Source organism: Cygnus olor, chromosome 11 (genome assembly GCF_009769625.2).
Source record: "Cygnus olor isolate bCygOlo1 chromosome 11, bCygOlo1.pri.v2, whole genome shotgun sequence".
Classification (NCBI taxonomy): Eukaryota; Metazoa; Chordata; class Aves; order Anseriformes; family Anatidae; genus Cygnus; species Cygnus olor.
The window spans coordinates 22,066,035-22,078,638 of NC_049179.1; the positions used below are offsets into that span (position 1 = coordinate 22,066,035).

Below are 12,604 nucleotides of genomic sequence, written 5' to 3' on the forward strand. Positions count from 1 at the left end.
ACCAAACAAAAATAGTTAAAACATTTTTTTTTGTTTATAATAAAAAAATGTGAGATTGTCTTCAGGTAGTAAATATCCTTTCCTTGCAGTTCCCTTAGTATTCCAAAGCCTGAATTCAGAAATTGACTAATTTGCTTCATTTTTTGCTTCATACAGGCTAGCAGGATAAGGCAATATATAAGAAATCAGATGGAATAGGTGTATGGTGTGGATACCATGCAGAAGCATGTTTGCTCTATCAAGAAATAAGGAAAAGCTGATTATTTTTTGCAGTCTCCCAAAGTTTCCAAATCAAGTAGCAAGACATTCCATTACAAAGAATAAAAGGTGCTACTTCAAAAGAAAGATGCTTCTAGACACAGTCTTTACCAATGCCCGTTAAGTGCATTTTAAACGTCATGATTTTCTAGCTCAGAGACTTTTATAATTTTTCAGGATCAAATAGAAAGCATGTCATCTCAGATTCCCCATGTACGAAGCAATACCAGTTCAGGAAAGGAAAATAGTGTCTCCAGTCTGCAATTTTAAATTCTTACAGAGAGGAAAAGGAGCATATTCTCTGGCAACACCATGGTTAACAGGGCAAGACAAAATCCTGGAACAGAGCCAAATCAGAGTCAGGGACATCTGTCTTCTAAGGAGGTTGGAATTATGGCATTAAAATTACAATAGCACATGACAACAATTAATCTCATGGCAAAATAGGATTAACAGGCTCCTTCAGTGCTGGCTTTTTGAGTCCACACCTAGGGGAAAAAATATTTCTTGAAATAGCAGCTAAAATCCTAGAAAAGATCACTTCAGAGGAGTTCTGCTAAGTTCTTTCATCCAAGCTGGATGCAACAGAGTGCCAAAAGCAGTGCTGCCACTCTGCAGACTGAAGGTTGGACAACATTTCCAAGCAACACACAAGCACCTCGTGTACCAGCATGGGAAGATGACGACATTGCTCATTTCTCTTACACGTTAATGCCTCTGAAGTGAGATAGGATACATTTGCTGGCTGTAAGTAACGATGCCTTCCACTTTATGAACCTATCCTGGGAAGTTCTGAAAAAACAAGCTTCTCTAGATGTATTCATGATCTCAGGCAGTGTAACAGTCCAAATGGCTCAGCCCAGCTGCTCGTTCCTAGGAGGAAGGCACTGAAACATCTTAAGCCACTTACCTCCAACTGTTTAAGTACACCACCCAGGTAAACAGGAATTGAGAGCTGCTGGTCAGAGGCTCCCTCCTCAAGCCCATGCCAATACTATGGATTCTTTAAAAGCAAAGGAAGAAATTCATAGCATGGTAGAGTTAAACTACGGTAGAGTGAAACAGACCAAGAAGTCTGTCAGGAAGTTATTCACAGCTGTTGTCACATGTTCAGGATTATTTTCATACTTAATCCTCCTTCCTTTTTGCCTATCTTATGTCTTAGCAAGGTCCAGTTCACATGGATTGGAAAAGCCTACTCTAAGCCACTGAAGGCAGGGACACTAAAGGAGAAACATACATAGCCACAGTAAGCTAATACACTAGCAATACATTAACAAAGCTTTTGTTACCAATCTCCAAGTATGGCTGGGATTCCAGCATCATTTCTACAAAGCCACCCAAAGCTTGTATTAACTTGTAATCGTTATATCTAGCTCCACCATTTCTGCTAAAACAAACATGAAATTCCCCAAAGGGTAGCAGACAGAAAAAAAGAGCGTGTTAGAGCTACTCTTATTTGTGAGGCCACTGTCACTGTAAGTTGCTGTGCTTACAATGCACACAGCCACCAGGAGAATGCCGCCTTTGTCAAGTTAAAGAAGTGTCACTACAGCACTGCAAGAAAAACATGCAAGTCAAAGTTACTGTGTGTAGCCACTGTGAGGGACAACATGAACTAGTTACCAGAGCACTGTTTAAAGAAGCATCAAGCCTGTCTTTGAGAACAGATAATTAACATAACTGTTCTGCAGCATATAGATCCTTCATAAACAGTTATCCAGTGATTGAAAGCTGCTCATTTTATGAAACGGAGAGAATGGTGTTGACTTTTTATTGCTGTTCTTCCACAGATATTGAGTGCAATCACATGCCCCTTCTTTCTTCTTAACTGGCCATCTCACTCAGAGCTGTTAAACACTTATTTAAATAAGAAACACAGCTCAACAAAAAAGTAGAGATAAGAGAATAAGGCCAGACAGTCAAGAAAAAAAGTGCTATTCTAGGCAAAAAATAGAAAGAATTAAAATAGGTTACACACTAAGAGATAGCAGTTGTCTGATGAGTAAAAAAAAAAAAAAGCCTTATATAAGGTGCTAAAAACAGTGCCTGCAACACTTGAAATGCCTGGGTTGTCAGAACAATAGAACTGGGTGTTCACCAAGGTCATGAAAGACGCTGCTCTCAGTACGCAAATGCTGACTCCTAACAGCCAATTCAGCTTTCCAGCAAGAGGTACCCAGCTCTCAGAACTTGAGCCAGTAGTGCACTGACCTCAGCCAAATTTTATGGAAGCAAGTCAGATTCTAGAGGATGCTGAAGTCTGGAGTGCAGGTAGGTGTTTTTATTTTGCGGAGGTGTCACTCATGAAAAGCAGCTGAAGATAAGAACTGGAAGTCTTAGCTGTATGCTCAAGTACTACAAGAGGTCATATAAGAACCATACCACAAATAGGGTCAGCAATTATAGAGAGGCAGTAACACCAAGGAATCGTTCAAATAGGAAAAGCCAGTATTTTGCTAAATCTCTTATCTGATAGATCTTGTTCAAAGGGGATGATTTTTCCCCCCATTCTTTAGGTGTATAGTTTCATGAATCCCTCATTATTAAGAGGGTAAACAATAAATTAAGAAGGCACAGCGTTATCTTCAAAAGCAGCAAAAGCATGCAAAGTGTTGTGCCTATCCATTCAAGTTTAGCTTAGATAAGCAAAATGATTACAGGGCTTGAACAACTGACTTAATCTTAGAAGTCCCAAATCCTTCAATTTAGAGAGGAAGGCCAAGAATGTGAATACATTCAAGGCTTACAAAAGTATCAGTCATAGATCAGGTCATTACTCACCAAATCCTAAAATACTAGATGATAGGAAACGCTCAGTGAAGCTAAATCAACTTAGAAAATAACTTCTTTTGATAGCAACCAGTACTTTCAGTAACTTGTTACATGGCTGTGAAAGCAGACAGTATTTGTATTCAGAAGGGATTAAACTTTTTTTTTTTTAAACTAAAAGGAGTTGCTGTGGACATGCCCTTTAACATCCCAAATCCAAGCATTATGCAGACTGAGGGAGTATGAGGAAAAAAGGACAATCAAAAGCAGCTATGCTCATGTGCTCTCCCTGAAATACATCTTTTATTGTTACTTCTTGAGACAGAATATCAGGCTACATAGACCACTGATCTGATTCAGTATGGCATTTCCTTTGACCTTACTCATTTTTAATAAGCTGAACAGAATTTTCAGTTCTTACCCTACTATTCAGTAGAGAAGATGAACAGAATCAGAGCATTTCTGAAAATTCATTTCTTTCATAGTAATGATACTTCACACGAGTGAATCCTATATGATTTTACTGAATCCTCAGTAGTTTCAAATGTATAATAAATACGTACAGAAGTGTCAGTTGTAAAATGCAGGTTAAACGTTTATATGAGTTCTGGAGCAAGAGAAGCACTATTTACCCTTTCAATCAGTAGCCAGCATTTGGATAGGACAGCATGAAAACAAGAAACCAATGTTCATTTAACCTTTGCTTAGCTCAAATATAGGAATATGTTATTGGAGCTCTGGCCTCTTATTTTCCATCAAGCAGTCTGTGGGGGTATCACAGTAAGAATACTTTATGAACAAAGCAACATTTTAAAATACGCACAGGTAAAACAAAAATTATTCCTCATAACTTCCTAACCTGGCCTAACAAAGAAGGTTCATTATGCTGGCTTCAAACAGGTAAGATGAAGCCCAATATTATTATCAAGGACAATCCTGAAGATGTATAATTTTCCAAAGGAGCTCACTTAGTATTGAAAGAAGTATGTTAAAGACTGTAAAAGCAGTATTTTTGAAATAAAGTCTTATGACTTCATAAGATTTGTACTACATGTCTCCCATTCTACAGGTTGAATAAAGCTGGAAATATTCATTAAATTTATTACGTATTTGGAAGAAATCATTTTAGAGAATGAAACAATTTCTATTCTAAATGAAAATTTAGAAATAGTGGTAGTGATTTCAGCAGTCAGACAGTCTGTACAAACAGATTACTTCTACATAAGTAGTAAGAGATTGACTAAGAAGCTCTCAGCTTCCAAACTGAGATCCAGTACTCTGGCATTTAAGTCCTAGAAAACTGGACAGCCTATCAGCAGTAAAGATTTACATGGAATATATAATGAGTAACAACTAGCATGGCATTACAGGACCTTACTTGTTAATAAAGCCAAAAAAAGCTTGTCAAGACCTCAAACATCATATTGATATAATGCACCTTATGAAATATTAATTATACTATTTAAGCCTAGCTTGACTTTCAATTGAGTCATTAGGTGGTTATAACAAGTTTTCTGAAGATTACCACAGAATATAATCTGAGAGGAAAGATTACTGGTACAGCTATTCAACTATCTTAAATCACCAGTCTAGCTGAAAGCAGCTGCTACTATTTCTGAAAACAGTTTTTTTTTATTCCTGCTCTCTACAGGAACGTAACTATTTTTTCCAAACAAACTCAAACAAGGATCAGAAAGTATGTTTATCTTGTTCTGAGAAGTAATTACTCTGAGCATTTTACATTGCCACATGTCAATTTCTATTGGAAAAGCATAGTCTCTCTGTTTTGCAAAGAGTTATTACCATCCAGACAGTGTACATGATCAAGTACTTACGGCAGCCAATGGCAACTGACAGCGGTACAAAAGTGCACATATGGGTACCCTCACCATAAGGGCACACAAGCCTTCAATATTTCACCTTGAGTTGGTTTGACACTTATTTTTCTCATCACATTACGCCTTCCCTCCTACAGGATATTTATTAGCTTCCAGATTCTCCATAACACGCAGAAAGTTTGTCATGCAAGATCCTCTTTAATTCTTCCTACCTTCTTCCATTATTCTGCTGCCAAACAGGACTACCCCTTTTCCCTGTAGGCAGTTCATCATCAGATGCTTATTTCGTTTCATGCTGTCCCTACCATATATAGTTCTCCCCTGCAAACTATGCTGCACAATTACTCCAAGAGCAAAAAAGTCGTGTTGTTTGTGATAATCAGAAGTGAGCCAGCAAGATAGCGTACCTAAACAGTCACCTTTTGTAAGGTGGATTAGGTACCATTTATGACTGCCTCACCGTTATTGGTTCTGTCCTCAGCTTTTCTCCTCTCATTTGAGCCCCATCTTAGACTCATTTGTTCCTCATCTCTAAATAAGCTGAAACAGAAGTTAGAAAATAAGTTAGTCTTAAACATGAAAGTACTTAGTATAGAAAAACTGCTCAAACAAGTGCGGCACAGCTAAAAACATTTAAGATAGCAATTATCTTCCAGAGGGCATGATCTGATGGCATATATGGAATGCATAAAGACTGTTCCCAGGTCACATTTAAAGTTTTTCTAGACTATCATGTCAGTTGTGACCTGCAATTTCTGTTTTTGCAATCTTTCCTATGTTCTCCTCCTAACCATACCATAACCACAGTTTCTTGCTAGCTATCACCAGAAATCTGTCTACACTCAAGATCTACCACCTTCAAATAAATGATGGTATTATTATAGCCTGACTCTTCAGTTTTCAAGCTGAAAGGCATTCACCTTTAAGCTACATTATCTTCTGCAATAATCTTGAACTATGTGAACTGTCATCATTGTCTACAGCTTGAGACAGTTGCTTAATACAACTTAAGTTGTGGCTATTATCCTCACACTTACTCTTTTTGCCTCAAGATTCTTGATCCCATGGAGAGATCCCTCTGAGAAATCATCTTGCTGCATTTTGACTAACACGCTTACTGAACTGATCAACAAGAACATGCAACTTTCTAGTTTGATGTAAAGCTGCTCTCACTTCCATAACCCCCTAAGACTGTCTCTACCTGGCTGTTCTTGCCTTAAGTGCTGCCAGAGGACTATTAGAGAAGTCATATGCCAGCTGCACACACTTGCCACAAACCAAGTAGCCACCTATGGTAACTAATCGGTTCCAAAGACCAGTCCACGCTCCTTAGATAACCAGGCCAGAATATCTCACGTCTATACTGCTAACAGCTTCACCACACAAGCAGGAACAGCTGAAGCCCAGCTGTACTTCTCCCTTCCCAAAGGAGTACTACAGCAAGAGATTTTGTGTGGAGTCAAAACAAACGTGTTGTTCTATTAGAAATTCTGCAGATGTGTATTTATGGAGAAGGACTCTAAGAAAGAGTGGTACTATATCTAGTACCACATTAAACTGCAAGCCTTCAATTCAGGATAAAGAGTATCTATGGACAATTTCAACTTCCTCAGTGAAATGAGACACGCTGAGCTGAGATTGCACAAATAGACTCACCCCAGGCTGTTTAACATGATCATTATCTTTAGTGATACCATAATACTAAAAAAGCAACACGGCAAGAGATTTGAAGTACTATTTCCCACTGCTAACAGAGAGACTTCAATAGCTCTAAGTCACACTGTCTTTTCATAGGAAAAAGGAATTTGGCCACCACCCACCTTTCTCCCTGCTTCAACTTACCAAAGAAAGGTATTTCCTGTAGCTCTTGCCTAAAATGTAACCAACTCATTACAGCTACAATAGTGCACTCATATTAAGTGTGGTTAGCAATTCATGCCAGAAGTTACTTTTACAGTATGCAGAAGCAGAACCGCTTCCCTTTGATTAGCTTATTAAATTTGATAGAAAACAGCTCATTTGTTTGGCATATCACTTTTGATGAGATAATGGTAACTGATACGTGTCTTGCATTTAATACACTTAATATTTTCAGTGATAGGGGAAAATATCCAGACAAGAGATCTGAACCTTGCCCCTTATTCTATGGCTAATAGGATTCCTTGAACAGACTTCATGGACTTTGATTTCCAAAACACTGACAAGTGGACAAAAATCACTTATCTATGTCTGCTGGCTCCTTCAAAGAACTACAAGCAGGACCTCCCTTTGCAGAACCAGTGGGTACTGTTTTCAGATTGACATTAATTCTGTCCCTTATTATAGTTTCTACTGATTTGCCCAATAGACTTAGCAGTTGGTTGACAGGCCTGCAGTTCCCTGGATCCCTCTTGGAACCTTCTTTATAGACTGGCATTGCATTTATCACCCCCTTGCTCTGGAGGAAAAAAAAAGTTTTAGGTGAGAGAATAAACACTACTTTTATTAATCCAGATATTTCAACCCTTAGTTAAGAATTCTTCGGTGAATGTTATACTTAGTTACCTTGTTTGAATCTATTTGTACCATAACCCCTGTAATAGTTGCTTCAAATGCAGACAGATCTTCTGCCATGTCTTGGCTTGTAAGTTTAATAAACAGTATTTTAATACACACACAGAAAAGACCCCACAACATACACACTGCTTTGCAAGCAGGGAGATTTTCTATCCCCATATTAATACACTTTTACACAGCACGTTTTTATTCGCTCTATTCTCAGTAGTAATTAAGTTAAATTCCTTACATCCAACAGATCCTTAAGACTGTTTTTCTGCTTTAGTGTTTGTCTGCAGAATCCTAAGCAAAAAAATTCTCTAAATGAATATGACATTCTAAATCAAAATCAACTTTATTCTGTATTTTTTCAAATCCAGAAAGAAAAAAATGTAAAAGTTAATGGTGATAAACTAACAACTGACCTTTGACTTCTGAAGAAAACTGAGCCAGGTGCCGGGTTACAAAGAGTCGCAGTTGCTGATTCAGGTCACAGGAGAGAAGGTTAATATTCCAGGAACGAATTCCTGCCCAACAGAAAAAGAATAGTGAACTGCTGTTACATTTACTCCAGAAACAGAAGAGGAGACAGAAATTAACAAGACACATAAGAACCAGTGATGGTCTTCCAAACATCCCTACCCATGGCAGGGGTGTTGAAACTAGATGATCATTAAGGTCCCTTCCAATCCAAGCTATTCTATGATTCTATGTTTAAGACTGAGAAAAAGTCTTCAGAATCAGAGGGACTTAAGGTGTTTCCCTTCCATAAAACATCTATCCCTGAAGTATATGCAGTAAGCAACTCTTCATTCAACCTAGGCTTCAAATGAGTGAAACTAATAAAAAAGTTCAAGGGATAGTGGCTAAATTACTGCCCAAGCAAGGCAATTACACTATGTTAGCTTTACATCTTCTGCATTATCCAGCACTGGTTGCATATAGAGACAGGCTACTGAATGTTTAAATTACTCAACAGCTCAGACACACTGGTTTCTACGCTCTTATAGCTTGAGCATCCTCCAAGTCACAAGAGTCTCCTCCCCCCAACTCCCTCTGCCTAATCGCTCCTTCAAAGCCCCTGATCCTACTCAAAGACCCTTTGAGTTTGCTCTTTAATCTACATAATCTTTGTAAGCTAATCGCCCTCATATCAGCGGGAAACAGTGTCTGCTCCCAGAGCAAGTGGCACCATGCTGTGCTGGGAAGTCACCTTCAGACTTCAGCGTGAGCAGCTATACATTCTAGATGACACCAAACACTACAGATCAGATCTTCCTCACAAGCTAGTAAGGAACAACCTCTCCTGGATGGTGTGACACTACATTGTGGTACCGCGAACAGAAATGGAAAGTCACCATGAATCACTGCTCTGGCCTCTTATGCTCCTGGCTGCAGAAGCACAGCTGTTGAAGAACAATACCACAGACTTCTAAGAGTTTATTGAAACAAGGATTTCAGCCCCAGTTTTTTGGGGTCCTTGCTGACAGTTCTTCCACCATTTTCTGGAAACCTGTCCTCTCTTGTATAAAGAAAATAAAGTTTTATTGTTTGTGCATCCAGTATCTGCTTTCTTTCCAAGTGAAGTATGTTGACTTTACATGGAGATACCGTTCCCAGTTACTGCGGTTTTTGTTCTCCAGCACAGTAACTTGATGTTACACAAGAGCTGCTGACTACTGGTGGAAAACAGTACCTTCTAGGATACAAGCTCCAGCTTTGTACACATAACCAAGACAGAGTTAGTAATCACTGCATCACAGTTCAGTAGTCTAGAGGCCTGTAAAATCCACAGAAACTCAAGAAAGTTTTGATCTTAATTTCTTTCTGGTGGCAGCTGACAGAGTAATACAGCTTATCACCTGACAGTCTGCACAGCAGAGCATAAAAAAAAGTAAACCCTCTGAACATCAAAAAAGCTTACTGCCACTTTCAGTGTCACAGAACATCTATTCCTTTCTCTTTAGCCATGGGATAGGAAAAAGTAAGAAGTGCAATAAGCGACAAGGAGCAAAAAGGTGAAAAGAATGTTTTCCTATGAAATACTGTTGGAAAGCATGATGGATTAAACCAATGTCAAATATAAGTGCCTCTTAATGCAGTGCTGATGAACATTCCGACCCAAACAGGAGCAAGGTGGCACTCTGCAGGGCATATCCTGCTGACTGTAGCTGCTGTGTCAGAGTCCTGGTGTCCTACTGCAGAGATAGATGATATTTGAGGCACTGCTACTTCCTCTAAGACACAGACAGAAGAGATACTCTTTCAGATTAAAGAAAGGGAAAAGTGAAATTCTCATTTCACTCATTATCTTACTTGTCACAATTTATTCAATGTTTTCTTCCCCTCCAGGTAAGGAATCTCACTCCCCTTGCCACAGTTTCAATTTATCCCACGGCACGACGGTCAGAACATTGTCTTTGCTGATTAACTTCCTGTTTCCAGATACAGGAGTGCAGACTACACCATAACAAGGTTTATAGGTGCCCATGCTCTTTGCATGTACACAGCTTGGGTAAGGTGCCATGGAACTCAGTTTCCCATCTCTATCCTAATGCCCTTGCAAACTTTTTTATTTCTTGCCAACATAACTGGCTCATAAGATTTGGCATTTCCTTCTAATATCATAGAATGCCTTTCAGATGTTGTTTTATAACTGGACAAGAGTCACACGGCAACAGAGAAATCAGACCAGTATTTGTTAGACAGCATTTTAGAATAGGTGTTGTTCAAGTTTTCCACAGATACACAATGCCACTGCATAAGCACCACCAAGTGTGGGAACAAGCAGATTCCCACAGTGTCCTATATTCATTATTCCACTCTCCTGAACCAAGAAGAAAATGGAAAGTACACTTTCTGGTTCAGCCAGAGTAAGAGATTTATTCTTTTACTCTTCAAGAATCTCTTCCTGGTAGGCTTCTGTGCAGGCAGGGCCCCAGAGCCAACAGAAAGACAAAATATGAAGTTTTATCCTTAAAAAAACAGATGTATAATATGTAACATTTTAGACAAGTTTGGCTTACCAACTTTATTTGCTAGTTTTGTTAATTTGATTTTCACTGGATCTATAAGCCTCTTCTTAGGCTTACAAAGTTGCAGAAAAATGCTTTTCTGAAGGGCAGAAGCATTTTGTTATTTATACTGCTTTGTTTCCTGAGGAAATCAAATCCTCTGCTTAGCAGCCTGTTCTACCCTTACACAAGCCTCATGTGAAACCTCTTCAGCAAGCTACCCTTAAGAAATGGGATACATCATTTTTGTACTATTTCCGTGCTTCCAGAACTCCATAACCAAGGGTATAGCTGTCTCCACCTTTATAACATGCTGTCTGTTGATAGATCTCAAGACACACACACACAGTCATTTTAATGATTCTTGTTATTTATATCCATTTTCAACTTACAAATCTCAATCTATTTCAAGAAGAGGCCATTCCCTCAATTTCCACAGCGGAGAAAACTCCTCTATGACTTGCTGGAGGTCATGCACCCCATCAATAACAAAGGGAAGCCTGTAATCCAGGTTCCTAGCTCCTTCAGCAGTTCACTTTCTACTGAGCAAGGCATTCACTTCTACTGGTAGAGATGTACCAATACTCCTGCTTAAATAGTTCTTATGCCAAAAGATGGCTGCACTTGACAGGATTTCATTAGGTTTCTGGTCAGACACAATTAACTGTAGAATTTGTATGTGCTATGACACTTACAATCCGTATTGCAAAATTTGCATTTATTTTTTCTGGAATTCCCAGGGTATTGACATATCAATCCATTAGTTTACAGTCCAATCAGCCACTATTCCAAAGATTCATTCAAAAATGGGATAGAGATGCAAGTTGGCACACTATTTCAGTGAAGTCCCAAGCAAATAAAACCATCCTGATGTGCAGAGAGTGAGAGCAGCCCTTCAAAGCCTCTCAGAGGCTAAGTGGTCAAAATCCGATCTATCCCTGCTGAATAGAGTCATCCCTTGGAAAATGGAATGAAACACTATCAGTAGTTGGTAAGTGGCCTGCCAAAGATGCTGAAGTGGCAAAACTGGACAAGGCATGACGTTTTTATACCCCCTTCTTAAATCACACCGTCTATCTGTTCCTTAGTACTGTTGATGGTCAAAAGGCACACACCCACAGAAGTATCTCCCAATAGCACAGTTTGGCCAATATTTACAGCGGTTATCCCTGGCATCTTTTAAGACAACGCACCCTGGAAATGAGGGGAGCACCTTGGAAATGAGGGGAGCACATACAAACTTCCAAGCGTATGAGGTAACCCTCATTTCTCAATGATGTACTAAACTGCATACTGAAACAGGACCCCCTCCCCCCGCAAGGTCCTCATGTAGCAGAGGATCCAACCTCTCTTTTTCTTCGGAACGATCAGAAGCTGCCGCAAAGCAAGAACTACCGCCCCACCCCACCGCATGGCCCCCATCCCTTGAAACAGTTCCACAGCCAATTATACAGAGAACGACCCTTTGCCAAGGGCGCCGGGCACCACCGCAGCACGGACAGGTAACGGAGCAGCCAGACGTCGCAGCACCACGCCTCGTCCTGCGCCATTCCAGGGGCGGTTATCTGCCGGGCTTTGCCCACCCGCAGCCCCTCCGGCCCGCAGGCCCCCGTCGGCGGCGGTCCCCTCGCACTGCAGAAGTCACTCGGGCAAGACAAAGCCTCCGGCAGGCGGAACTTCGGGTGAGAGGGAAGCAAGACCTGGTCTGCTGATCCTCTGCTGAGGTGGAAATTCGGGGACACCAGAACCGCGGAACGCCTTCAAACTTTGGGCATTTACGAACAGCGCTAAATGCATTTCGCTAGCGCAAGTAGAGGAATTCGAAGAGGGGAAAAAAAGAGGGCAAAAAAACACCCCAGCTGTTCACGGCCCGAACGCCTGCAGGCACGCCAGCCTGCAGGAGCAGAGCCCCGGCCGCCTCCCGCCCGCAGATGACGCCCGGCCCCGCCGCCGAGGCCCCCCCGGCCGCCCCCGGCCCGCTCCGTGCCCCCGGGCGGCCCCCGCCCCCTTCAGCGCCGCCTCGGCCGACACCTGCCCGCCCCCCCCCCGCCACCGCCCAGCACCGCCGGGCCGGGGCCGCCGTCCCCCCGGGCCGAGGACGAAGCTCTGCGGCTCGGCGGCGGCGCCGCACGGCGGGGCCGACAGCGCCGGCTCCGCCTGGGGCCGGGCGTCCGCCTCCCGGCGGCG

General features: G+C 41.2%; 1 protein-coding gene across 2 annotated transcripts in view; it reads right to left on the reverse strand.

The window, feature by feature from the left end:
• Window positions 1-12,604, reverse strand: part of MAP1A (microtubule associated protein 1A) — a 60,298-nt gene that overhangs the window by 47,387 nt on the left and 307 nt on the right. Inside the window, exons 1-2 of one of the 2 annotated variants that reach the window (XM_040570406.1) lie at window positions 11,880-11,992; window positions 7,829-7,930 (exon numbers count right to left, since the gene is read on the reverse strand). In XM_040570406.1, the coding sequence (XP_040426340.1) occupies window positions 7,829-7,930; window positions 11,880-11,967 (190 nt within the window). In that variant the 5' untranslated portion in view covers window positions 11,968-11,992. Of the gene's footprint in view, window positions 1-7,828; window positions 7,931-11,879; window positions 11,993-12,604 lie in introns of those variants that run through there. The other variant, XM_040570405.1, reaches the window with a different exon arrangement.